The sequence below is a fragment of the Mytilus californianus genome, unplaced genomic scaffold (assembly GCF_021869535.1).
Source record: "Mytilus californianus isolate M0D057914Y unplaced genomic scaffold, xbMytCali1.0.p SCAF_4, whole genome shotgun sequence".
Classification (NCBI taxonomy): Eukaryota; Metazoa; Mollusca; class Bivalvia; order Mytilida; family Mytilidae; genus Mytilus; species Mytilus californianus.
In genome coordinates this window covers 95,389,347-95,416,361 of record NW_026262690.1, presented here as the reverse complement: position 1 = coordinate 95,416,361, position 27,015 = coordinate 95,389,347, and the positions used below count along the sequence as shown (strand labels likewise).

General features: G+C 31.1%; 3 protein-coding genes across 4 annotated transcripts in view; 2 read left to right on the top strand and 1 right to left on the bottom strand.

Annotated features, from left to right (window-relative positions):
• Positions 1-27,015, top strand: part of LOC127698851 (apoptosis-resistant E3 ubiquitin protein ligase 1-like) — a 232,153-nt gene that overhangs the window by 92,134 nt on the left and 113,004 nt on the right. The gene's annotated exons all lie outside the window — the stretch shown is intronic.
• Positions 21-14,445, bottom strand: LOC127698885 (serine--tRNA ligase, mitochondrial-like). 2 transcript variants are annotated; one of them, XM_052202604.1, is made up of 16 exons: positions 14,367-14,445; positions 13,310-13,416; positions 10,860-11,031; positions 10,100-10,135; positions 9,360-9,437; positions 8,646-8,700; positions 7,268-7,331; positions 6,721-6,874; positions 4,605-4,704; positions 4,008-4,053; positions 3,422-3,509; positions 2,289-2,398; positions 1,793-1,886; positions 1,286-1,378; positions 718-783; positions 21-161 (listed from the first exon to the last, which is right to left on the bottom strand). In XM_052202604.1, the coding sequence occupies exons 2-16, from the start codon at positions 13,411-13,413 to the stop codon at positions 36-38; spliced, it is 1,386 nt and encodes a 461-aa protein (XP_052058564.1). In that variant the 5' UTR covers positions 13,414-13,416; positions 14,367-14,445; the 3' UTR covers positions 21-35. The 2 variants fall into 2 exon arrangements, with proteins under 2 accessions (XP_052058564.1, XP_052058565.1); XM_052202605.1 differs by lacking the exon at positions 14,367-14,445 and adding an exon at positions 14,072-14,092.
• LOC127698879 (BTB/POZ domain-containing protein 17-like) lies at positions 14,412-27,015 on the top strand. The gene is made up of 3 exons (XM_052202594.1): positions 14,412-14,523; positions 21,829-22,166; positions 22,687-27,015. The coding sequence occupies exons 2-3, from the start codon at positions 21,834-21,836 to the stop codon at positions 23,776-23,778; spliced, it is 1,425 nt and encodes a 474-aa protein (XP_052058554.1). The 5' UTR covers positions 14,412-14,523; positions 21,829-21,833; the 3' UTR covers positions 23,779-27,015.

Here is a 27,015-nt window from a genome sequence, read left to right as displayed (position 1 = left end):
TATACAAAATAACTAAAATACATGTTTTTATATTGCTATTTTTGTATCATCCTGTGTAACTTATTAGCTGGTACATATTTTATTCTTTTGTCAATTTTTGTCAGTTTTTCTTTTGCATCCATGTAAGGCTGTAATACAGTTGGAATGAGAACGTCTCCATCCTATAAAACAAATTATATAGTAAGATTAGGCTGTTATGGATTTTATACTGCCTCATAAATAGTACTTTTGACCTAATTACAGTTATTACATAATGTAATTTAACCTATATATTTTTTGTGTGTTCTGTTTGAAAGTTCAAGATGTTGAATCACACCATAACAATTACTATATATTTCCTGAACTATCAAACTGTACAGAACTAATGGTAAAATCTTCATTTGGAGAAAACATGTATAATGAAGGTTGTTAAATCTATTATATCATACCTAAACAATGTGTGTGTAAATCATAATTTAATAGAGAAATACAGCTTCATTTAATTGAAGAAATATATTTAAAAAAAAAACACAATGATAAAATCGGTAAAATTAAAGATAATTTAAACAAAAGTCTTTGTTTTTGTGAAAAACGGAGTATACTGAAAGTATTCTAATGATCCTAAATGAAAATGATGCAGTAAACGTGATTTCTGTTATTTATTGATATTTACAAAAGATAATATCATGCTTATTACAAAAGCATAACTGTAATAAAAATAAAAATAAATACACTTACAGCGGTTTGATTTGTTTCCAGAATATTCATGATTAATCTTGGTACAGCACAGGCAGTTCCGTTCACCTTTAAAAATAATTAAAAGACATCATTTCTCATGTTTCAGTTGACCTGAAATGCTTCAAAAGCCAAAATCAAATCAAACAGTCTTAACTGGAATTAACTATTTCTCTTTTGAATATTTTTTATCAAAGGCAATAAGTACGCTTGTCAGCCAAAGAACAGAAAAATGTTTGTTTTTAAGGAATCATAGACTTTAAATCAAGCATCAGAAAAATTCTAGAAAATGTTCTTATATCGTGCATGCCTTTCCAATAATGGTCCCGAAGTTAATTGGATGACTGTGTTTTGATGACAGTAAGCAATGCAAGAGAAGCAAACCAGTTTATAACAAGTAAAAAGATGGTAATGCCAACTGATGCTCCCCTAACTGCACATTCATTGTGAAAATTTTTTTTATTTCATAACAAAATAACAGAAGATTTAATAGACATACTTTTAAGATAAACAAAAATACTTTGTTTTTCATGAAAAGGTAAGTAAAGATCTTTTATTAAAATTCACTTACAGAATAAGTATGCCAAATCTTGTCCCGTTCATCGGTATACATTATGGAGAGACGTCGACTTTGGAAGTCAGTGCAGTCAGATGTACTAGAAATCTGTAAGAAAGAAAACAACATATTATCGACTGCTGACTTTCAGTTTTCTATATAGTAATCTACAAATCCAACAACAGGTTACTGTTTCATGCCATGAACTTACACATGAGTGGACAACAATGATAGCATAAATGATTAATCCATCTCTGTAGTGGGAAACTAATAGATATTGCTATATTTTCAGTTTCAAAGTTTTTTGCGCTAGAAATAGCTGATTTACTGAGGAATGGCTATATACTTGTGTCATCTTTATCTGATTTGCAAAGAAAAAGATTCAGCAAATTTAAAAATGGGGACAGGTATCTTTTAATAGTACATTTATATCCATACAAGAGCAAAACCACCATAAATAAAGCCTAGTAGAATTATAAATGATAGGATCAATGGGTACTTATACAGAAAATTCATATATACCTCTCCCCAGAATTCTTTACATGGCATCCATGCTTCCATGTCAATTTTTCTGTGTGCTGGTGCTCCCAATTCTTGTGTTGGCATTTCCAAAACCCTTAAATAATAATAATAAATTTACTCTTACATATCATATGATATCGATCAAATATATCTTGTTAGTGATTGGAGGAAGACTTCACCAGTAACTGGGAATTCCTTTTTTTTGGATACCAATTTTTGTGGATTCATGAATAATTGTCACTTTTGTTGTTTTCACAAATGCTGTTTACAAGCTTGTAGGAAATTGCATTGAGTTGACAATCTACATTACTTGCTCATCTTTACTCTTGAAATCATGAAAATTAGTTTCCCACTAATAATAATAAATCCACAGTATATAACTGATTACTTCTGTTATGATCATTCAATTTCTATGTAGCAGTTACAGATAAATATCAAACTGAGATCAGCATTTATTAGATGATATGAACAAATCATGGAACAAAATGATAAGTACCTGTAGTGAAGCCCAAGACCAGTAAACAATTCTTTCTGTATGGACATAAATTCTTCCATGAGTTTTTTACTCTCTTCAGGAGAGGCACTAGTTACACCAAACATTTCTACCTGTATTAAAAATAAATGGAGAATGTGTCTATGGGCCACAGATGACCCCGCTTGTAAATATGCATGAGGCAACTTCCACATACAGATGCAGGATTCATGTAGTTAAGACTGTTTTGTGATTATAAGCATTGTGTATAAGTTTCATAAGATTTGGTTGAGGCAAATTAAAGTTAGAGAACGGAAATGACAGATTTAGCAATTTTTCCATTTATAAAGGGCATAACTCATTAACGGTAAAAGTGACGCCACCCAATTTCGAACTTGATCTGTGTTTTGTTTTTATAAGCATTGTGTATATGTTTAGAGAATGGAAACCAATTCTTGGGGATGTTCGGGATGGATGGACAGACAGACAGACAGACGGGACAGACATGGGTAACACTTAATGCCCTTGATGCCTAGCGGCGGGGGCATAAAAAAGGCTATGTTAACAAAAAACATTTAATAATTTACAAGGACAACAAAATGAGCATCAGAAATAATTTTAAATTTGATTTGCTGTTTCTCTTTTTAGCACACAGTATTTAAAGTAAGTGCAACAACTAGTTAGAGTCAGAATAACATGTCTGAGTAGGGTAATATGTCTTCCAACAGACTGTTGCCTTGTGAGCTATAACCTTAAAATTCCAACTCAGTCCGACTATGCATGTCTCTCTTATATATGTATATAAAACAAGGTATATTCATACAACATATCTTAGACCTGAAAATGTAATATTTGCTCTTGAATATTAAACAGCCATCAATCAATCAATCAGAATAGACATTTAAACAAAAGATAGAAAGCACATTGGAATAAGGCATGGAATATATAAAAATAAGACATAATCTCAGAAATAGTGGAAACACATTTTCAAAGGAACAACGCGTGTTCTGTATCTTGACAGTTGCATGCAAATTCTCCACGAGAACTAATAAAGTTCTTTATCATAATTAAATTTCTTTGGCAAGCAACATTTGTAATATTTTTCTGTCTACAGATATATTTTAATTTATAGCAATAAGTTTTTATATTTATGATACCTTTGTGAACTGATGAACTCTATAGATTCCCCTCTCTATTTCAACATTTGATGTTTCAGCCCGAAAACATCGACTCACAGTACATATTCTATAGAAAAATAAACATGCATTAAAAAGGCATACATAAATTCTAACTTTTTTGAAGTTTTTTTATTGCATTTACTTTTCAAGCTCCCAATTGGAGAAAAAAATTGCTTCATATTAGGTACTTAACTTCAGATTTTGAAATTTTGTATAAATTTAGCATTACAATGAAACTAATAAATAAGGTTCTTATAAATACAATGAGGCTTGGTAAATCCTCTGCATACATATATGTTGTTCAACCAAAAATATAGTAAAAGTTACTAATATTGAATACATTACAAAAATTCTATTCCAATTTATTTTAGAAAAGGTTGAAAAAATCAGTCACAATTTAAATGACATTATTTCCCTTCCCTATTCCAGAAGTGAGCTTTAACTGAGCTTTATAGTTTTTAATGCTGTGTACTTCAAACATGTTAGGATGTATTTATAACTTGCTTATTCCAGGATTAATGCTCTGACTTATGATTTAGATTCATATAAATTAGTTGCTACTTACTTTTTGGGCAATTCATTGTAACTCATTGTTTCATTAATAAAATATCCTGAAAAGAAGAGATTTACAATATTATTTTTAATCTTTTTTATGAACCAGATAATGACCAACATAATAAGTAAAACCACATCTGAATGTTTTACAAAAACAAACAGATCTTCCATACTGACCTTACAGGCAAAACATATGTTTACAGCAAAATTACTTGAGTGTGTAGGTAAAGGTAATATCTTTGGCAAGCTTGCTTGTTAGCTGAACTGTGAAATTATTGTAAGGTCAACTATACTACCCTCCTTTTGGAGTAGTCTATTCCTAAAGACAGATAGATTGGTCATCTGTCGGACTAGTCTACTCTTAAAGGAGGGTAGTATACCTAACCTAATAATGACTTCACGGTTTAGCTAGCAAGCAAGCAAACCAAAGACATTACCTTTACCTACATACTCCAGTCATTTTGCTGTAAAATAGTTCAAATTTTTTTTTATGTATATAATACAACCAACTTCTTGCAGTGAAGTTATTCCAATTCAAAATTAATCCTCTACAATTTTTCTTTTTTTTTAATTCTTATTTTGCTGTGTTCTGTTTTAAATAGATTACCTGCTAAAGGCATTTCACCAGTCCCAGCTAAACAAACATCCTGGTCATTTAGTTTGTAGACTTGAGTTTTCTCCCCTGTTGTTTTAAAACCACAACCTTCCTGTCAAAAATATCACACCAATAGTAATGCACTAAAACTTGAAATATGTGCTCATATAAATCATTTTAGTACATTTTCTAACAATCAGATTTTGATGTATATTGTATCTGAAAAGATCTAAGACTTTTATTTGTTATTGTAATTTATTCTAGTATACATGTGATCTTTATCTTAGAATGGAAAAATAAAATCCTGAAACAATCCTGACTCTATCCAGGGCATCAAATTAGGTAACTTTTGAAAAATACTGTATGCTGGTAGACAACCTATCATTCATTTCTGACAATCAGCTTATCAGTAATTTTGTGGTATAAGGATAAAAAAATAACAAAGTTGTTATTTCTAACTAAGCAATGGCAGTTATGTATACGTTATACATAGCCAACATACATCATACACAGCATATTACAGCTGTGTTCATTGATGTCAATGCATCTGGCAACATTGCATCGTTGTTGGGTTTTCTTACCTGTCTCTATGACAACTAAACTGACAGGAATGTATGTGAATACTGCTGCATGTTTTAGATCTAAATTATCATGCAGACGGACATTCTACATGTTTGGATTTCAAAACCTTTGATCTTGATTATACATAATGAAGGTTATTCGAGTTAAATATCATGATATGTGTAAAGAATAGGTATCATATTTTTGTATTACTAACAATGGACTGGTACTACATATAGGGGCTGTAACTTCTTGACGGGACCATCTGCTTAGTACAAATGGTTCATTTAATGTATAATCTAAATGATAGAGGGGCTCTTTTCATAACTCTTACTACAATAAACTGTTATCACAGAGATATGTCTCGCCTTTTTGTAATTTTGATAAATACTTTAACATGTAAGTTATGCAAATATTCAAAGTCGATGAACCATGACTGAAGGTACATGGCTAAACAATCTCCATGGAATGAGATGTGCCTATGCTAATACAACTGCATACCAAATACCATTGACTTATTATAAGTCGTTCCCTTTAAACAAACCTAAACACAAACATTAACTTGTAAACTATGTAAAAGTTTCAAAGTCAATGAACCATGATCAGGGGTGGGGCTATATAATCTCCATGTAAACGATACTTGCAAATGCCAAAAAATTTGCATACCAAATATCATTGACTTAACATTAGCAGTTCATCTTAAACTGATCTAATCACAAACTAATACATGTAAACTAAGCAAAAGTTTCAAAGTAAATAGACCATGACTGAGGGGGCGGGGCCAAAAATTCTCCATGGAAATGAGATGTGCTAATGCTTATACAACTGAACACCAATTAACATTGGCCTACCACTAATGGTTCCCCTTGAACTGACCTAATCACAAACTAATACATGTTAACTTAGCAAAATTTTCAAAGTCTGTAGACCATGACTAAGGGGGCGGAGCCAAATAATCTCCATGGAAATGAGATATGCCAATGCTTATACAACTGCATACCAAATATCATTGACCTACCACTAGTGGTTCCCCATAAATTGACCTAATCACAAACTAATACATGTTAACTATGAAAAGTTTCAAAGTCAATAGACCTTGACTGAGGGGGCGGGCCAAATAATCTCCATGGTAATGAGATGTGCCAATGCTAATACAACTGCATACCAAATATCATTGACCTACCACTAGTGGTTCACCATGAACTAGACCTAATCACAAACTAATACATTGTTGACGCTGCAGCCGTCGTTTTTGTCGCCGCCGCCGGAAACAGCATACCTATGTCTCGCTTTTTGACTCCGTCAAGGCGAGACAAAAATTGTTCATCAGTTAAACTGAAATGTTCATGACTTACAAGTAATTTTTTCAATTTTTAGTGAAATTAGTCGCAAAACACTAACTTAGTTTGCAACTTCCTTTGGGAACTTTTGTTAATTATACCTAGGACCTTTAGATTCTGAAGTTTTAAAAATGTTTGTGTATTAGCATTTCCAAAATTTTGACCTTTGGCATAGCAGATGAATGCTATCCTGTGCACACACAAATCGGTATCATTTTAAAACTTACAATTACTGCAGGATGTACAATATCAGGCACAGTGACCACATTAAAGCCCTTTGATATTAGATGCTGTAATGTATACTGGACTAATGCTTCCTCTAGTTGTGCTAAATCTCCAACAAAATAATAAGTGCTAGTTCCTGTAGTTAAGGATACATATCTGAAAATAAGACAACATAACTATTTGTATAATATGTGATGATCAAAAGAATAAAGATTGGTAAGGCATAAATGGAAGAATGATTGAAGTATTATACTGATACAAAATATTCTTTATAGAATCCTTATGTCAATCATAGCAAAAGTTATTAAACTGCATTAACTTCAGACATAATCAACTATACTTAGATGTTCTGTGTACTAATTTCTATAAACCATCATTATATGAATGTATTACAAAAAATAAGTAGTAACTCAAAGATAATGTTTTCTTAAATAGAATCCATCTTATTTTTCAAAGCTATATTTTCATATCTTGCCATACCATATAATACTAAATCTACTAAGTAATAAGTCAAATTAAAAATCAAACAAAATTTTAAAATTTACTCACTCTGTCCTGAGTAACCCTAAATTGCTCCCAACTTGAACACAAGACTTTTGTTTGAATGAAAATTCTGAAATGATCATATGAAAAGTTAAGTTTAAGGAATCTTATCATGTAATCAATAAACAATCACGAAGTGACTGCAAAAGTTTTACAAGACTTTGATAACTTTTCCTGGTATAACTCAGAATCACTGTATAGTTTTTTACTATTTAATAATCGGACTTGTCCGATTCAAGTCCGATTATTAATCTCCAACATTCAAGATTTTCTTTAACATTACTTTAATTTTCATCCTGGTGTTATATATATTTATGAGAATAATAGGGATAACTATTTTTTGGGGTAAAATCTAACTAATCTTCATATGAAATAGCATATTATTGAGTATAGATGTTCAAATGTTGTATATTTTTAATTTTTGGTAGACATAACCAGCATCTAAGATTGGCAACAAGTCTTGGTATAATTCCTAAACAGATGCATGTGGGTATTTCAAAAGACAACTTGACAATATGTTATGCATAACTATTTTTTTAGTACAACCTGTAATTTTTTGTCAAGCCATAAGCAAACCAAAATTTATTCCAATCATAAAACATCATCATGATTTTGTAATTTGGATAAAAAAATAAAATAAAATCTAATCTAATGATTGATTTTTAGTTGCTTACTACCCAATGGCAAATATTTCATGCATGCTCAGGACGAAAATATAATATAAGTGAAACAGATGACTTTGTGATTTTGAGATAAATTGCCCACATGGGTGATGGAAAGTTAATATTCATATTTACTACTATAAATTACATCTAAATTAAATGTCCATAAAAAAATATTCATTGACTGTGCTATTCAAGTTTGCATTCTTTTTTCTTTCTTCAAATTACTAATTACACTGATCTGGTGTTTAAAATCATTGAGACATGTACATCGTACTGACATAAACATACTGTATCAGAATGAAATTTGACAACTGGAAATTAAAAAAAAAAAAATTCTTTTCTATTCAAATAAAGATTGGTTGATTGACACTTAATATGCATCGAAATAACATTCATATTTTACACAAGTACATGCTAATGTCAAACAAATATATCCTGCTTTACTTAATTGACATCTGAGCATGATCAGTGAGTCTGCAGAAATAAATGTCACAGTACCTAGACTCATTGCACTGGGCAAGCCAACCTTAGCTTTTTACACATAATGCTGTGTGCTAGACAGAGAGGAAGTAATACTAATTCTAAGTCTTTCATTTGACCTAATAAGTTCTTTCCAAAACACAAGGTAAGTATGCTACCACTAGACATTTGAGCCTGTTTTCAAACAAAGAAAAAAACTTGAAAAAGTTGACATTTTCAGTAACTTTAATCTAACTTACCTTTCTTTTCACCATGTGTTTCTAAAAGCTTTGCTTCTGATTCATCACCAACTGGCTGAAAAAAATAAAAGCTAGTTTATCAAAACATAAGTTGGGCATATCAGATTTTTTATGAGAAAAGGTTGGGTTGTTTCTAGCTGTAGATGCCAACTTTTGAAACCTTTAAAGTAAGAGATGTCCCTTCTGTGGAAAATGTTTGAAATGGAGATATGATGTAGAATCTAGAAGCTGGTACAGGAGATTTCAAATTTGTGAAAAAAAATATTGGAAGGCTTATGGGTTGAAAATAGAATTGAATAGGTCAATGATACATTTCTAAATTTACAGATATAAAGATTTTACTATAATATTTAAAATATATGACCCTTTGTGGAATGAGGATTTCAAATGAGAGTTGGTTAGGAGACTAAAAATACACTTTGACAACTATGAACTTCAAGATAGGACAAAAGACAACACAACCACTGATAAAGTAACAACCTTGGCACAAGCAAATAAACATTTTGCAGGGTATAAATAGAATAGAGAATGGAAATGGGAAATGTGTCAAAGGGACAACAACCTGATCAAAGAGCAGAAAACAGCCAAAGACCACCAATGGGTCTTTAACACAGTGAGAAAATCCCACACCCAGAGGTGGGCTTCACCTGGCCCCTTAACATATATATTTAATATCTAGAGTAGTACAATAATAATTTATTTCATGATACTTACTGAAAAATTTGAACTTGTATTTGGTATATCTGCTGCTAACTTGTTCAGATCATTGGTAAGCTCTTGTTTTCTACTGTCCTGGAAAATATTCATTTTGAGTAGCAAATAAAAAATTCAAAGGTTTATACGTCATGATCTGTCATGCTAAGCATTCCCCTACTTGTAATTCAAAGTATCAAAAAACAGTAAGTAGGTGTCTGACAATTCCCCTAAAACGCTCACAAATTACACCTCATCCCTTTTAGGCTGCTGAGTAATTCTATTCTGTTCAATAGTACTTTAGAAATATGTGACAAAAAATTGTAAGTTTGAATTCATTTAACATATCAAACATTCAAAGTATCTGCGAACAGGAAGTAGGTGTTTGGCGGATCAAAGAAACAGTTACAAGTTAAAACTTAACGCTTTCATGATGCTAATCTTATATGAAGTCATATCGTTCAAAAGTACCTGAAAATAGTGTGACAAAAATATTTGCTAGAGGAAAAAAAAGATGAAAGGATGGACAAGGTGAAGGCAATGTAGCCCACTCTTTCAGTGGGGTTCTAATAAGACATTTTATGTTGTTTAAATTTTGTTATTTAATAATTTTCAAAATAAAGTACTATTTTAATATTAGATAGTTATAAAAAATATCAGTGAAAATAGTATATATCATAATCATCATGTAAACAAAATATTTTTAAAATAGTTAACCTCAGCATTTACTTTTATGACAAGATGAAGTACAAAATACTTACTGCAGTTTCATCTTGAAGCTGTTTCCAAGTGTCTTGCTGTAATACATCCAAATAATAAAATTCATTTACTCAATCATTAACATGTCTCATTAATTCTTTAATAACCTCTTAGTCTACATCATACATTCTGAGAATTTCTCCCATACATGCATCTTAACATTCTCTTCACATTAGTTACAATTTTACTGAAAAGGTGAAAAGTGTGAAAGTGGCAGGCAAAATGTAAGACATTAGGCTAGACTTAAATGAAGAAGCTTTGATGATATGTTTATAATTTCTGTCAGAAATGTGTTCAGATACTAAAACAGAAATTTCATGAAAGATAAATTTTTGCCTGACTTTACTGAAATTACTTTTTTTGACCTTTGGGCGACAATGTCTGCTGTTTTTGTAATAACTTGAAAGTTATGTTGCAATCAATATTTACAAGCTATGTCTACTGTTTACAATTTGTCATTTCTATTTTAATTTCATGAAGAACAAATTTATGTTCTGAAACCAAAAAAAAGTTGAGGCAGAAATAGGGTAAATAGAGGAAAAGTCCCTGGAGTAGACTGATTTTATACATGAGCAATATTGATTTTAATTCCCAGCAAATTTTCAAATAAATTTATTCAAAAGTAAAATTAAAATGACCCATTACAAAAAAACAATTCCTATTGTAACACTTGTACGATACGAGTTTAGGGGTAAACTTAGAATTCTGATGATAAAAAATAGTCTGTATATTCATGTACATCAAATAATGGAAATATCATACCAATTTTTCTATGTCACCTATTCCTTTCCTTTTTTCTATATTATCCTTTATTTGTTCCAAATTATTTGTGTCACAAAGATAACTCCAATTTAATTCTGGTGTATTTATAACTAAAGGTTGATTCCATGGGCTGACTCCTTGACTTTGGTTTTGTTTCTTTTTCTGCACCAGTCTGAAAAAATAAACGAATGAACTTACTAAAATGAATTCAATAGATCTGTCAACACAAGCAAGGAGGGCTAAACTAATAATTCCCTGGAATATTCCAAGATGAATATGTGACTTTAAAAATTATCTGTTTACTTTTTTACAGATATTTGGTTGTTTTCTTTTTGAACATTTATTTATTTTTGATAATCAAACTGAGGAGCTCATCTATGTTAGTTTAATTTTGTCAATGTTAATGCTGTTCTCTGGTCATGCCATTGTGGTAATATGAAGAAAAATGACCATGCTTGAAGATGTTGCAAATAATTTTGTTGTAAAATTTCAGATACTTGTAATAAAAATGCTTGCATGTTATATACACATTTAAAAATTTGAAAGTTAAACTGTCTTGAGTGCAGGAATGTCATCTCTCCCTGGATGTAGTTGCAAAATCTAGGTTTAGAGCTGAATCATTTCTATGGTTTTCAAGATACTTACCTTGTGTCATAAGTTATTTTCGTGGGTACTGATTTTCAAGCATTAAATAAACTTGCATTTTCATGGATATTTGATTTCAAGGTTTTGCAAAAGTCTTCATACAATCTCCTAGAAAATTTGTAATTTAAATTCGTGGTTCATGCATATCCACAAAATCCACAAAAAATTGGTATCCAACGATTCTTAATCAGTCAGAGCTCTGACATAAATAATATTTGGTGTCAAGAGTTACCTCCCATTACTTTTTAACAAAAACTGACTTCTCCAAGTTAGGTAAGATATCATGTCGTTTTTCCTCTAAACAAAATTTCTATCAGTAAAAAATAACCTAAAATGCCTAACTTTTTGGGACTTGCACCAATATTAAAAGTTGAGCATCTACATGACAATGTTAAAAATGCCTTCCAGAAATACTTTTTTATCAACAAAAGTATGAATGAGACCCTAAAAGAAAGGAGTCATGTGAAATTAGCCATTTTATGTAAGTATTTATTTGTGATAAATTGTGAAAAATGTTAAGTATAATTGATAGATTTACTTGAAAATTAACATGTTAAGATAGATTTTGATTTGGTAAAACATCATTCAACTTTTCCTGGTTAACCCTCTTGCTGCCACTGATTAGATATTGTTACTTTTCTTGTGCCAGAAAATACAGTACCTGGTTGTCTGCAACGTTACATGCCAAAGAATGACATCATTCGATATATGACTTCACATCCTAATGACGTAAAATCGCAGACCCAGTGAAAAAAATATTACACTGTATAATCTTTGATATTTTATTGAAAAGAGATACAGTTATGAACAGGTGCTTGCATGAATAAAGAATATGGAGATATGTGTCCTTTCAGCAGCAAGATGATTAATTAATGAGTTGGTTCATTATCAACATAATCAATCATAAAATACTGAAAATTTAGCATACATCCTCTGAAAAAAATCCTAATTGAATAAGTCTGGCACATTCTGACTTGATCAAGTCTAAAAATGCTATTACTTCTTTGTAAAAATCATAATATGACTTGCTCAAGTCTTTGAAGATTCTGACTTGTTTATATTAATGAATCCACAGTATATACAGTCAGGTGTACTACTTGTACAAGTAATTTTTATTTACTTGAAGAAGTAAATATTAATATACTTATATAAGTAAATTTGTAGGATACTTATACAAGTGTATTTTATTTACTTGTATAGGTAAAAAAAAAATTGGCTTAATTATGTCCTTTAGAAATTCAGATTTTTTTACTTATACAAGTAAAAAAGTCATCCTATCTTCTTTTCTTGAATTTCTTAGGACTTCTTTGCTCTAATAGAAGTTTTTAATTGTCTGTCCTTTGCAGATGTCTTTACTAATCATTTAAGTGTAATTTCATGGACAATGAAAATCTCATTTGTCTGTTATCTTCAGAACACTGCTCATTTACAAGCCCCCAAGGGGCAATTTTTGAATGCCTTGGTGCAAGTACTTAAGATCTTTGCACAATTAGTTTCTTTGTTTAATTAATGAGATGAAACATTGAACTCTAATCAAAACTTATGAGCTAACCTGAAAAAAGGCATGTTTTTACATCTCAAAACTTGAGAATTTTTCGGGATTGTAAAAAAAAATTACTTATACAAGTAAATTTTTAAGAAAATTAAGGGGACATTATTCAAACATTATAATTTACTTATATAAGTATATTATTATTTACTTCTTCAAGTAAATAAAGATTACTTGTACAAGTAGGACCCCTAACTGATATACATCACTGAGACTGAAGTACAGAAAAGTTCCTTGTACAGAGTATAATTATTACCTGTGGCTGTAAGTTATGGAAGATAAATGTCTGCTTCCTTTTATTCTGTTAAGCTGACCACATCTGCATTGTTGGCATACAACCCTCAGTCCAAAGCTTGCCATTTTCTAGAAACATAAATAAATTTGTTGTAAAATTAGAATGTTTACATTAAAATCATTTATAAGTTTGAATAAATGCATGGACACAGATGTCATGCATCCGCTTGCATATAACGTTATAATGGGGCATAACTCAAGAACGGTAAAAGCTATGACAACCAAATTCGAACTTGATCTGTATTTTGTGGTAATAAGCATTGTGTATAAGTTTCATAACATTAGGTTGAGGCAAATCATTAAAAGTTAGAGAATTGAAACCAATTTTGGGACGGACAGACAAGGGGAACACTTAATACACCTTATCACTATTTGTCGGCCAAAACTGGACAGGACAAAGGTTCCCTAGTCCAAATAATTATGACGTCTTGAAAGGCTATTTTATTTTTTGTCTGTGATGCCTTCCTACAACGTCGTAGGAAGGAGTCCCAGAAAAAAATTAAAATAGCTAGCCTTTCAAGACGTCATAATCACTTAAGGACTAAAAGGTCCCCGTAAAATTTTGACGTCACAATAGAAAATATCTGACGCCACAATGGAAAAGTGATTGTTGTATGACATCAATAGTTCAAGAGGCACAGATTTCCAAATAGCGATAAGGTCTATGCTCCCTCTGATGACTGCGGGGGAATAAAAAATAAGATCGATTACCAAAGATACGAACATAATGTTGAAGAAGCTGAATATAGTGATTTACGAAAAACGTGAATAAAAAAAATGTTTTCACAAGTAAGGATGTTAAATGATTATTGATGATTTTGGTGTTTTGGTTTGTTTTTTGGTAAATCTATGGACCTTTTATATGGTATTTAGACAAACCCTTGATCTTTTTCCCTTCAAATCAGGAATTGTGAAGTTTTTGTAGTTTGTTCTCTGTAAGAATTGTTTCAGATAGGTAAAAGAATGCTAAATATATCGTTATTTAATCAATTTGGGATGTGATAAAGGTAAACACTTACATAAACTGACTTTAAATCTGTTTTACAAGTACTACAAAGGGAGATAAATGCGGCACTTCCGGTAAATTCGGACAAAAGAAATTTGCAGTAAAATAACAATGAAATTAATATAAGTTCTGGAGATTGTCACACAATTTAGAGACAGCAATTTACTTAGGTACAATGAAATGCTTGAAAATGAATTTATGTTTACATTCTAGATTAAAAAAATCATTTTATAAACACCATGTTATCCATCTGACCTGAGACTGAGTCTGAGACTACTTGGTCCCTCTAGCAAGAGTTCCTCTGGAAACGTTTTAATAAAATTCCGTAAATAAAAAATACTGTAACTGTAATTTCTTGTTCTAGTGAAAATAATATTCCAGAATAAAATTCTTCCATCATGGTCCATTATAATGTATTATATCCTACCGTAGTCTATAATCGGTCATTATGTTGGTTCAATCGGATTTTGTTATTGTACTTATCATACGGAAAAACTCCGCATTGACGTCACTACGCTAATACCAGCGTATAAAATTAGTGCAGAATACATTTTTTCTACACTTCTAAATAAAATGATATTTCTAAAGATATGTTTTCATTATTATTCTTAAGTATTGTACAAAAATGCAGATTTTCTAATGGCCATTTCAAACCTGACTTCCGAATGCCTAAAAACATTTCAGAACTAAAGAAAACCCCTCTTCCGGCCTCCATTGCTTTGTTTACATTCCATTGAGCGTCATTAATCTTAATGGCAGACCAAACAGGCCAAGCAAATCGTATTTTTAAGAATTTCAAAATGGCAAGCACCTTACGTCTTACGCGATTTTCCCGCGAAAAAAACCCCATCCAAATTGAAAGAAAAACTTTGGGAAACAAACGATAATCATGCCATATTTTTGTTCAGGAGTATATAGAGTAGGTTAATAAAAAACAATAAACATATATTTTTCATAAAAAAAAAATTTGGTTCAATCAAGGATTTGTATACAAATCCTTGGTTCAATATAAAGAGATCGATATTCTGACCATAAGTAAATATTCATATAAAATTCCATTGATGTCAAATTTCATGGCTAATAATGAGGTTTCCTATTGAATAAACCCCCAATTTATTGCAAACCATTTCAAAGCAATATCATACAAACAAATAATATAATTGCCTTGTAATAAAAAATCACCTTATTGACAGTAGAGCAATTTGATTGGATATAACGATTCAATGTGTCACATGGTTTTGAAGCCATTAGAATGTGAATGTAAACAAACCGGGTCAGCTGCTCCAGTATTGAACAACATCGTACATTCAGTGGCTGAGAAACAATTATGAGTAACCAAGCTTGACAATACACAGTAATAAAAAAACAAAACTAAGTCTACAGAAAAATAAAATAAAAAATGGCCCTAAGTGCACGACTTACCACCATTGCGGGATACAGTAACAGGTCAAATATATAGCCAAGCTTGTATTTCACATACACTATATATAACAGGCTATATATCTGACCTGTATACGACACCAAATGGTTCAGTAATCATGTTAGTGTTGAGGTTGATTTTTTTTCTGAACAACAAATAGTCAAAGATTTAATTTTATCAATATCTTTACATTTACAACACTGATAGACAACTTGTAGTCATATGCCAGTGGTAAATTATTCCATACCTTTGTTGCAGAATAATGAAAAGATTTTTTTATAAAAAATTGTGTTTGGTCTTGGAACAAATAGATCATTATTAGAGACAGATCTTAAGTTGTGGTGTTGCACATCATTAATATTTAGCATTGTTAAGTAATCAGGTGTTAGTCCATTTACAATTTTATACATTAGAATTGATTGTTGGTATTTTATTCTTTTTGTAAAAGATAGCCATTTTAAAGATGAAAACATAAAATTAGATAGAACAGAAATATCGCATTCAAGTATAATTCTTGCTACTCTTTTTTGAAGTTTTATGATTCTATCTGAATCTTTTTGTAATAAATTTCCCCAAACTGAACTACAATAGTCTATATATGGTAGAATATATGCATTATAAAATAGTTGTCTTGTGTGTATAGGCAAATATACTTTAATTTTAAACAAAAGTGATATTTTAGATGAGATAATCTTGCATATACGATCAACATGATTACTCTTGCAAGTTTAAATTTATGCGGAAAACGATTCGACGTTATACTTTTGTATATTAGAAAAGTTAGTGATGGCGATATTATCTCTGCACTTAGTTTTAAAAGTTTTGGACCAATTCCATCTAAACCCTTCGGATTTATTAATAATAAGGTGTTTTAGTTGTGAACACACCTCTCCAACAGAAATGAGTTTTAATTTAAAAATTTCAGTTTCCTTTAATTTTGTACTAGTAAAAGTTTGTAGCTTAGAAAAATCCATATCTGAAGCATCGTCACTTTCAACACATGTTGATCCAATCGGTGAAAAATTTTGATGCTATACTGCACGAAATATTTGGGAAATTAAAATCTAATTAGTTGGTCATACTCACTTCATTCGTACAGAAAATTGAGATTACATACCTACGGAACATAAATTATTATCTATACTACCCTGCAGAACGACGATCCTGAAGATGCTTCAAACTTTAATAGGTGCAGGGATACAGGCGCGCCTTCTATCTGGTAAATGACGTCATAAGAGAGTGCGTCATTGAAGATTATTTCCGGTGAAAGACATGATTCGAGAAATAGCCTATTGCCCTACTTTATATCCCCAAATTTGATGAACCCTTATTTCATTTTCATAAAACCAGGTTTTTGTTTGTTAACAGCTATGGTTTCTTCAATGGTTCTTATTAAAAGTGTTCATTATCATGATTATGAAATGACTTTTGTGTAAGGGTAGCCAAGAAAATTTAAGGTTAAAAAGAACTATATTTTGAGGGGTCTTATATCCAAAACAACTTATTATATTCCATTTGGCAGATTTGTCCAAAAGTGAATGTGGTAAAGGGGTTTGTTTAACTAATGCCTCTCCTTTTTATAAAAACCGCAAAAAATCGTATATTGGTATGACCATGATGACGTCGTCGTCGTCGACCGAAGACACATTGGTTTTCGCGCAATAACTTTAGTTTAAGCGAATGGATCTCTGTGAAATTTTACCATTAGTTCAATACCACAAAAGGAAGGTTGGGATGGATTTTGGAGGTTATGGTACCAACAGTTAAGGAATTAGGGGCCAAAAAGGGGCCAAAAATGAGCATTTTTGTAACTTCCAGACAATGACTTGTGTGTTAGTGTATGGATCTCTCTGACATTGTACCACAAGATTCCATATCACAAAGGGAATGCTGGGATTGATTTCGGTGGTAATTGCCTCAAAATTTTAGGAATTAGGGGCCAAAAAAGGGGCAAAAAACAAGCATTTTTCTAGTTTCATGACAATAACTTGTGTGTAAGTGTATGGATCTTTCTGAAATTGTACTACAAGGTTCCATATCACAAAGGGAAAGCTGGAATTGAGTTTGGGGGTAATTGCCCAAAACGTTTCGGAATAAGGGGCCAAAAATAAGCATTTTTCTAGTTTCCAGAAAATAACTTGTGTTCAAGTGTATGGATCTCTCTGAAATTGTACTGCAAGGTACCATACCACAAAGAAAAGGCTGGGATTGAGTTTGGGGGTAATTGCCTCAAAATTTTAGGAACTAGGGGCCAAAAAGGGGCAAAAAACAAGCCTTTTTCTAGTTTCATGACAATAACTTGTGTGTAAGTGTATGGATCTTTATGAAATTGTACTACAAGGTTCCATATCACGAAGGGAAAGCTGGGTTTGAGTTTGGGGGTAATTGCCCTAAATGTTTAGGAATTTGGGGCCAAAAAGGGGCCAAAAAGGGGCCAAAAAACAAGCATTTTTACAGTTTCCAGACAATAACTTGTGTTCAAGTGGTTATGGATCTCTCTGAAATTGTAATGCAAGGTACCATACCACAAAGGGAAGGCTGGGATTGAGTTTTGGGGTGATGAATCATAAGGGGGTTGAACAAATTGGGGGGGGATTTTTTTTTTCCTTTTTTTTTTCTTTTAAATTTTGTATTTTAAGTTGTTTATTTTTTATTTATATATAAAAGCAAATTATAATGATATGGTTTGATTTCATCAAAAATTGAAATATTGGGGTTCTTTGATATGCTGAATTTAACCGTGTATTTAGATTCTTAATTTTTGGTCCCGTTTTCAAATTGGTCTACATTAAGGTCCAAAGGGTCCAAAATTAAACTTACCGGTAGTTTGATTTTAACAAAAATTGAATTCTTGGGGTTCTTTGATATGCTGAATCTAACCATGTATGTATTTAGATTTTGGATATTGGACCATAATAGGTAAATTAAAAAATTTTAAGTTCTTAGACCACATTCATTCTGTGTCAGAAACCTATGCTGTGTCAAATATTTAATCGCAATCCAAATTCAGAGCTGTATCAAGCTTGAATGTTGTGTCCATACTTGCCCCAACTGTTCAGGGTTCGACCTCTGCGGTCGTATCAAGCTGTGCCCAGCGGAGCATTTTATATTCATTTGTTGAACTTCCTAGAAAATTTGTTTACCATTTCTCTTGTGACACATTTGATGTTATTTTGAAGGCATCAGATCTCTATTTTCTCTTTTTCAGTCATTATACGACAGCAATATTTTTGCAGTCGTATATTGTTATGACGGTCGTCATCCAAGGCATTTGATTCCCAGACAATAACTTGAGTATAAGTGTATGGATCTCTTTGAAATTGTACCTCAAGGTTCCATTCCACAAAATGAAGGTTGGGAATGATTTGGGGTTATTGTCCTAACTGTTTAGGAATAAGGGGGAAAAATGGGTCCAGAAACAAGCATTTTTCTTGTTTCAGGACAATAATTTGTGTATAAGTGTATGGATCTCTATGAAATTGTACTACAACTTGGCACAAGGTTCAATACTTCAAAAGGAAGGTTGGGACTGATTTTGGGGGTTATGGCTAAAATCGTATAGAAATTAGGGGCAAAAAAACTAAGATTTTCTGGTTCCAGACAATTATTTGAATATAAGTCTATGGATCTCTATGAAATTGTACCGTAAGGTTCCATACCAAAAAAGGAAAGTTGGGACTGATATTGAGGTGTATGGCCCTTGTTGTTTTGGAAAAAGGGACCAAAAACGATAATTTTCTAACACTTTGTATAAATTGCTTATTACTTGACCAATTTCAATGGGATTTAATGTAAAATCTTGAATTCCTGGGTTTCTTTAATATGCTGAATCTAACCATGTATTAAGATTTTTGATTTTTGGCTCGTTTTTTAAATTGGTTCACATTAAGGTCTAAAGGGTGAAACTTTGTTTGATTTTAATAAAAAATGAATACAAGGGGTTCTCTATTATGCTGAATCTAAATATATGTTTAGATTTTTGATTCTGGGCCCAGTTTTCAAGTTGGTCCAAATCGGGGTCCCAAATTCAACTTTGTTTGATTTCAACAAAAATTGAATATGTAGGGTTCTTTGATATGCTGAATCTAACCGTGTATTTAGATTTTGGATATTGGACCATAATAGGTAAATGTCCAATTTCAAAATTTTAAGTTCTTAGACCACATTCTTTCTGTGTCAGCAACCTATGCTATGTCAAATATTTTATCACAATCTAAATTCAGAGCTGTATTGCAAAATTGATAGAAATAATATGATTCATAGTTTAAAATTAGACGTAGCATAAAATTCTAATTTTAGAGAAAAAAAATGCTGTATAAATATAGTTTGAAATTTACTGTTCATTTATAGATATTTTGAAAAATAATTAAAGGTAAGTTTCATAGATATTTTAAAGACATTGTATTAATTATAAAAGATATATTGGAAACTGTTTTTTTCATTTTTTTTGTACATTTTTTGAAAAACTTCCTTGTAGGTTTGTTTGTTATTCTGTATAAATCAGTTTTCAGATTGCTATATATTTATATTATTTTTTTTTTATGGAGGGAACCCCTTTAAAAACTTAGCTAATATTGTCCATTGATAAATAATTTAATTTTGGATGTAACACGTCTTTGATTGGCTGATAGTTTTTTGTCTATCAGCTCATTGAGATAACCTGTCTTGTGACTGTTACATCATCAACTTGAAAATTGGAATTTAGAATTAAATTATAAGGAATGACTGTAATATTTTTTCTGTCTATTTGAAATAACCTAAAAAATGTGGTGCACACTTTTAAAGGGGCATTCATTAGCTATGAGATATAAAAAAAAATTAAGATATGATTTTTTTTTTGTTCAATAATTAATCAAAGTGAAATAGTGAAATAATAATTCGCTTTTAGTAACCAGTTTGGTTCAGTTTTGTGAAAATGAGCTAAGAAATATTGCTGATGAATTATTCACTTGCAAGTGAATAATTCGACCTCATTGAATCTGTATTCATGTGAACCTTGATTAAACTCCTTAGCTAGAGATGGGTTACGCATAAACTAGGCGTGTTCAGCAATTAAAAGTTAAAGAATGTCAACTTTGAAAGTGAAACAAGAGTAAATCATTTGGTTGACTGATTCGATCCACAAAAACTCATTCTTATACGTGTAAAAACAATGATTGACATATTTGTTTAACCTATAATATGAGATCAAACAGACCTAGAAAAATCCAATTGCACGCGTTTGCTGTCTAGTTATATCTATATTTATGTTTATATCGGGTTATATGACCTTCAGCAGTCTTCGGAGGTCACTTGGATGGTTAATTAGATGGCGTCTAGACTAAAATACACACGAAATACGGATAAAATTATCGAGTCCATGCCTTGTTAATTGTTCATTTTAGACTTTTTGAAAGTTGGATATACGCTTTAGTAGGTTATAAATTATATACGAGAATTTGAGTCAAATTGGTGAACATGAATTTGATAGCTAATGCCCCTTTGAATAAACTGCTATGCAGGTTATTCAGTGTGTACCACATTTTTTATGTTATTACTTCATAGACAGAAAAATATTAGTCATTTCTTAAATAAATAAATAAAATTCTTGATGTACTTGGATATGATGAATCTAACTGTGTATTTTAAATTTTGGATATTGGAACATAATAGGTAAAAGTTCAATTTCAAATTTTTCATTTCTTTGACCACATTTATTCTGTGTCAGAAACCTATGCTGTGTCAAATATTTAATCACAATCCAAATTCATGGCTGAATTAAGCTTGAATGTAGTGTCCATACTTGCCCCAACTTTTCAGGTTTCATCAAGCTGCACCCAGTGGAGAATTTTATTTTGTTAAGTTATAGTTAAAATTAAACATCCTTAAATTTGAAAGTAGTTTTAAGGTTCAGCCTGGTTGTGTGTATCAGGGAATATGAAAAAAACATACCAGTCCAGGTACAGTATTATTAGTGAGTATCATTTCAAAGTGTATATTCTGAATGGAAAGTAATTCAGCCAATTTTATCATTAATCTCAATACTCGTGTAACTTATCTGCTTTTTATGTTTCAGGTAGAATGGCTTCTCCCCCTAATATACAACAGCTGTCTTTACAACCCGTTCAACCACAAGCAGACCATGGTGACAGCCCCACTCAATCATTACTAAATGTCTCCCTGACTTCATCTCCCTCCACGCTAAGTTTGTCCAGTCCAGAAGGTATTGACTGTTATGGAAATGAGCGGCAAGTTCTGACGAAACAGACCAAATTTTTCAACAATGAAGCACTGAGTGATATTATCCTTACAGTTGGAGGCAATAAATTTTATGCACATAAATTTATACTGGTCCAGTGTAGTGATGTGTTTGAAAGGATGCTTAGTGAAGACTGGAGTAACAGTGAGAAAAAGGTATTTTTGTGAATATAATACTTGATTGGATTTCTTGAAGTAAACTGAGTTGTTGATAAACCCTTTCAAATTAGCTGTGTTTCTACACTTACAAATGGACAAATGATATTTATTCTCACAGAGTGATGTAAAAAGACATACACGTTCATTTATAATTTATAGAGCAAATTTGAAGGGAGTGTGTATTATTTTGATATCTAGAATTGCATGAACTTAGCTAATTTCGACAGTGCATATAACAATTGACTGTATCAAATGTTAAGGAAAATCAATGAGAGATTCCTTCTTTGTCTTATGCTCTAAGTTAAAGATGGAATGATATAAAATAATTCTAGTATGTTATTAATAATTATGTTTGTGCAGACAGCACACAATATTCAATACTATTGTTTATTGATTTAAACAAGTGACAAAATGTGCATACTGTTCTAGCGATTTATTTTTGTTTATATGAAGAACCTTTTAATTCTTATTTAGGCCATCTAGCTTATTTTAAATTAACCCACATTTTTTTTCACAGGAAGTAGAACTGGTAGAAGAAAACGAATGTGTTGAAGTGTTTCCACGATTTCTAAAGTTTCTTTACAGTTGCCATATCAAACTTAACATGGACAATACATTACCTGTCCTCATTCTAGCAGATAAATACAATGTTACTAGTCTACGACAGGTCTGTACAAACTTTGCATGCTCTTTTATCATCCCAAAGCTACAACTGAAAGATGTGTTCCACCAGTGGTTCCAGTACGGTACAAAATGTTATCATAAGCAACTTATTACTTCATGTGTGAATGTCCTTGCAGAGAAAATGGATGAAGTGATTGGGTCTGTTGAGTGGGAGCAAGAATGGATAACTCTTGACCGAGATCAGTTGGTGGAATTTTTACGAAGTTCAGATCTGATTGTAAAAGATGAATACGAACTATGGAAAGCTGCTGTAAAATGGCTGATATCATCACAGCATCAAGCTCGTCTCGATAACCTTGAAACCAACTTACAGGAAATTGTGAAATATATAAGATTTCCAATGATGGCTCCTCAACAGTTGTGTGAGATTGAAAGAGCAGAAATAGTGCAAAAGCATCCAGAACTATTTCAGAAGCCATTTTTACTGGCTTATAAATATCATGCTTTAACGTTGACAGGAAGAGCACATGAAAAATGTTTTACATCGCCTGCTTGTCTACTAAGAAATTACACAGATTTACGATGGGAAAAACGATTTGTCATCCATTACCCATCATGCCAGAGGTTTAATGAGATCAGTGAAAGATTTTCAACCAGAGCTTCATCACTTCCTGTTCAAGTTTGGGATTGGGAATTGAAAGTCTTTCCAAAAGGCTTTAGTTCAAATGCAGATGACTTCCGATGTATTTTGTATTCAAATCTGATCTTAGACCAACCCCGACCAATTGAGTATTTATTGTCTATAGTGGGGAAAGATGAGATTATTCACTCTGTTTATGGGAGGAAAAGTTTCTCCAAAACAAGGTATACAGCTGATACAGAAATGGATAAGAAAGTCGGTGTGGGAGAGCTTGCACAATCAAATTCTCCCTATCTCGTTGATGATAAATTGATCTTACAGATATCACTGAAACCAGTAGATTAAGAAAAAATAGGAACTAATTGTCTCAAACATGTCAAAGCTGTTAAAATTTACCTTGATGTTAAAGTACATTTCTTCATTTGTACACAAAAGGTCAACAAAATTATATACAAATTTCAATGCTGTTTTTTTTTCCGATTCAAACAAGGCTGTTTGTCAATTAATGGAAACTTATATTTTATTTGTCTTAATTCCATACTTGTTAGTTCAATATAAAAAATGTAGGGTTGTGTAAGCAGGGCTCTTCGTTTAGGACCATTATAATTATTGCTTGTTATATTGTTTATACATGTTATATATAATTATTGTTATTGTGATAAGATTAAGGCTGTTCCAAAATTATCGGGTTGGGGGAGGGGGAGGTGTAGGAGGCAATCAAATTAATAAGATATGAGTTGCTGTATTTTCCTTAAAATTATAAGTAAAATGAAAATAGTTATTGGTGGTTGGGGTCTCAAAAAGTGCTTCCCTGATGACCCCCTCCCCTCCTGCATTTAATTCTGGAACACCCCTTAGTTGGAAGTCCCATATGTCATTGTTAATGATATTTGTCAAGAAAAATAATTTTACATTAAGTATTAATTATAGAAAGTATTACTGTCTTAACACTAAACCAAGAGAAATTTGGAGATATGTTTTCCATGTTATAATGGATCTATTCAGGAAATGTATTGTATCATGGGAACACTCATTTTCTTTAGGTTTTTGTTTGAATAAAATGCCTATGGAGAATTTTAGAGAATGCATAGTTCATTTTTGAAATTGGTCGGCTGAACTTTTGAGTTTCAAAACTGATTGATTAGTATATTACAATATATTCATTCAATTTTTTTTAATATTATAAAAAAGTGTTTAGTCCCAGTTGTGTTTTATTAGACAGGTTTATTATTTTTATCAATATATAGTAACATTACATTATTTATGTCAGTCTAAATTGTCTCACAGAATTTTACCAAAATTTATTTGTGTTTCATGTTTCCATGTTAGCCATGTTAACATAAATATATTTTAAGTGCTTTATATAATTCTGAAATAATGGAATTGATGAACAATTTCCTATACTTTTATTATTATTATTATTTATTTTAAATTTCATTATTTGTAATGGTTAAAACATTGTGCATAAAATTTACAAAAAAATGTGATTAGTAACAATTTATCAAAATGAAAAATATTGAAAGAGAAATACAGTAAAATTTACCTTTTAAATTTATATTGACACAGAATAAAAGGTTATGATACCTTGAGCTATGGCCATCAGGAATAATAAAATTATGATATATCTTATATAGTGAGGATTGAACATATCACCATTTTTATGTGCCTACATTTTTATTGATGTGCTTAATTTGGATTTGTTGCATTTTATCTTTAAACTGTAATTTCAATACTGTAACAACCATACAATGTTATTATAAATTATTAATAGCATGAATTATCCTTGTAACAAACAATTTTCTTGCAATGGATCAGTTCAAGTTTAAGAGGTAACTATAAATTGTAAGATGTTGAAAACACAGTTGAACTGGTGAAGCAGCAGGATTTATCTGGGAGGCACTTTTTTTTAGACCCCAACCACCCATAATTTATAATTTTCATTTTACTTATAATTTTTACCAAATTAAAAAATGCAACATTTCACAATTTATAAATTTAAATACCTCTCATGCATTTAAATCTTGAACAGCCCTGACAAACACCGGTTTTAACACCTGGCATTTCTTGAAATAAAAAAAATGAAAATAAATTAGAATTGACTACTTGCAATAAATTGGCTGACATGAGATGATTGTGAAATAAGTGTAACATATCATCAGTGTTCACATTTTGCCAAGTTTTATGTAGTTTATTGGATTTTTTGGTTAGGGTCTTGTTTTTGATCTCACAATATTTTTTCACCTATATTTTGGTTTCATTTCATAATTTTTTATTATGGTTAATATTAATTTCATATTGCACCTACATGTAGTATTACAATTTAAAGTTTATAAATTTTCATCCTCTGATATCAAGCATAGGTCTGTTATCAATAATCATTATTATGGTTGTGGGAGGTGGGTACCTGACCCCTCCTTTTCATGAAAGTTCCTGAAAAAAATTGTCTCAACAATGTATATATATATGTGCAATTTATTTATATGATTATTATAAAAATATGGAGATGTGGTATGACTGCAAATGAGACAACAACCGACTAATGACCAAAGAACTAGGTTGTGAACAACTACAGGTCAGAGTAATGCCTTATAATAATGAGTAAAACCCATACCATATTGTAAGCTATAAAAGAGGGTGTGGATGGGGGTCCTTCATTTCTGTATTCTTTAATTTTTCAGGCTTTTTTTTCGTTATTGATTATAAATTTGCGTTATTCTCTATTCTTTATATCTTAACACCCCATTATTCTCTATTCTGTACTTTTTTTGCCCATTTTTCTCTATTCTTTATTTTTTAGCCCTTTACGTCTATTATTCTCTAATCTGTATACCCTATCATAAAAGGAACTGAGATGACAAAATGTGAAACAATTTTAAAAATGCTATGTTAGATGTACATGTATTAATTAAATTTTATTTACTGAACTAGAATTCCAGTGAATATAACACTTAATAAAAAAACTCTGATATAAGTAAAAGGAGATATAGAGTACTGGTATATGACAATGAGACAACACAATAAACTGAAAGACATCTAGAGGTCACCAATAGACAGGTGTCTATACTGTTTAACAAGCTCTTAATGCTCCAGAGTCTTTAAATGTTGTAAATAAATTAACAGATTCTTTCAAAGACCTGCCATCTTCATCCTATTTTCAAAATAATAAAACCAAAAAAAACCATGATACAACAATTAACAGCCATTAAATAGGTTCCTTACATCAGACTAGGACATATCATGTGGAAGGTTTAAAAAGTTTTTGATATCCCGAACCTCCTCAAATTTGGTTTAACTTATATGGATATTTGCACATTGTTGAAGGCTGCACAGTGACCAGTCGATATCCTAGGTTTTGGTTGATAATTGACTTCCTTACAACATCTCCTTTCCTTTATATGTTTATGTTTATGTAATCTGTAAACAGTTACATATAAATGTAATGTGTTAATTTTGGATGAATGAGTATTGTTTGAATATTATGTATATGTTAAATATGTTAAGATATGGTTATCTAGAACAAGCTTTGTGATATTTTGTTGTAAAATGGAAAAAGATATTAGTAAAAATTGTTTTTATAAAAAA

What these genes read in the sequence shown, in the direction of transcription:
- LOC127698885 (XM_052202604.1), bottom strand. Translation starts at nt 13,413, where the DNA reads ATGGCAAGCTTTGGACTGAGGGTTGTATGCCAACAATGCAGATGTGGT. An exon ending in TACAATGAATTGCCCAAAAA is followed by an intron (nt 3,510 to 4,007) that starts GTAAGTAGCAAC and finishes ATTTTTCTATAG; the next exon opens with AATATGTACTGTGAGTCGAT. An exon ending in GAGTTCATCAGTTCACAAAG is followed by an intron (nt 2,399 to 3,421) that starts GTATCATAAATA and finishes TTTTTAATACAG; the next exon opens with GTAGAAATGTTTGGTGTAAC.
- LOC127698879 (XM_052202594.1), top strand. Translation starts at nt 21,834, where the DNA reads ATGGCTTCTCCCCCTAATATACAACAGCTGTCTTTACAACCCGTTCAA. An exon ending in GGAGTAACAGTGAGAAAAAG is followed by an intron (nt 22,167 to 22,686) that starts GTATTTTTGTGA and finishes TTTTTTTCACAG; the next exon opens with GAAGTAGAACTGGTAGAAGA.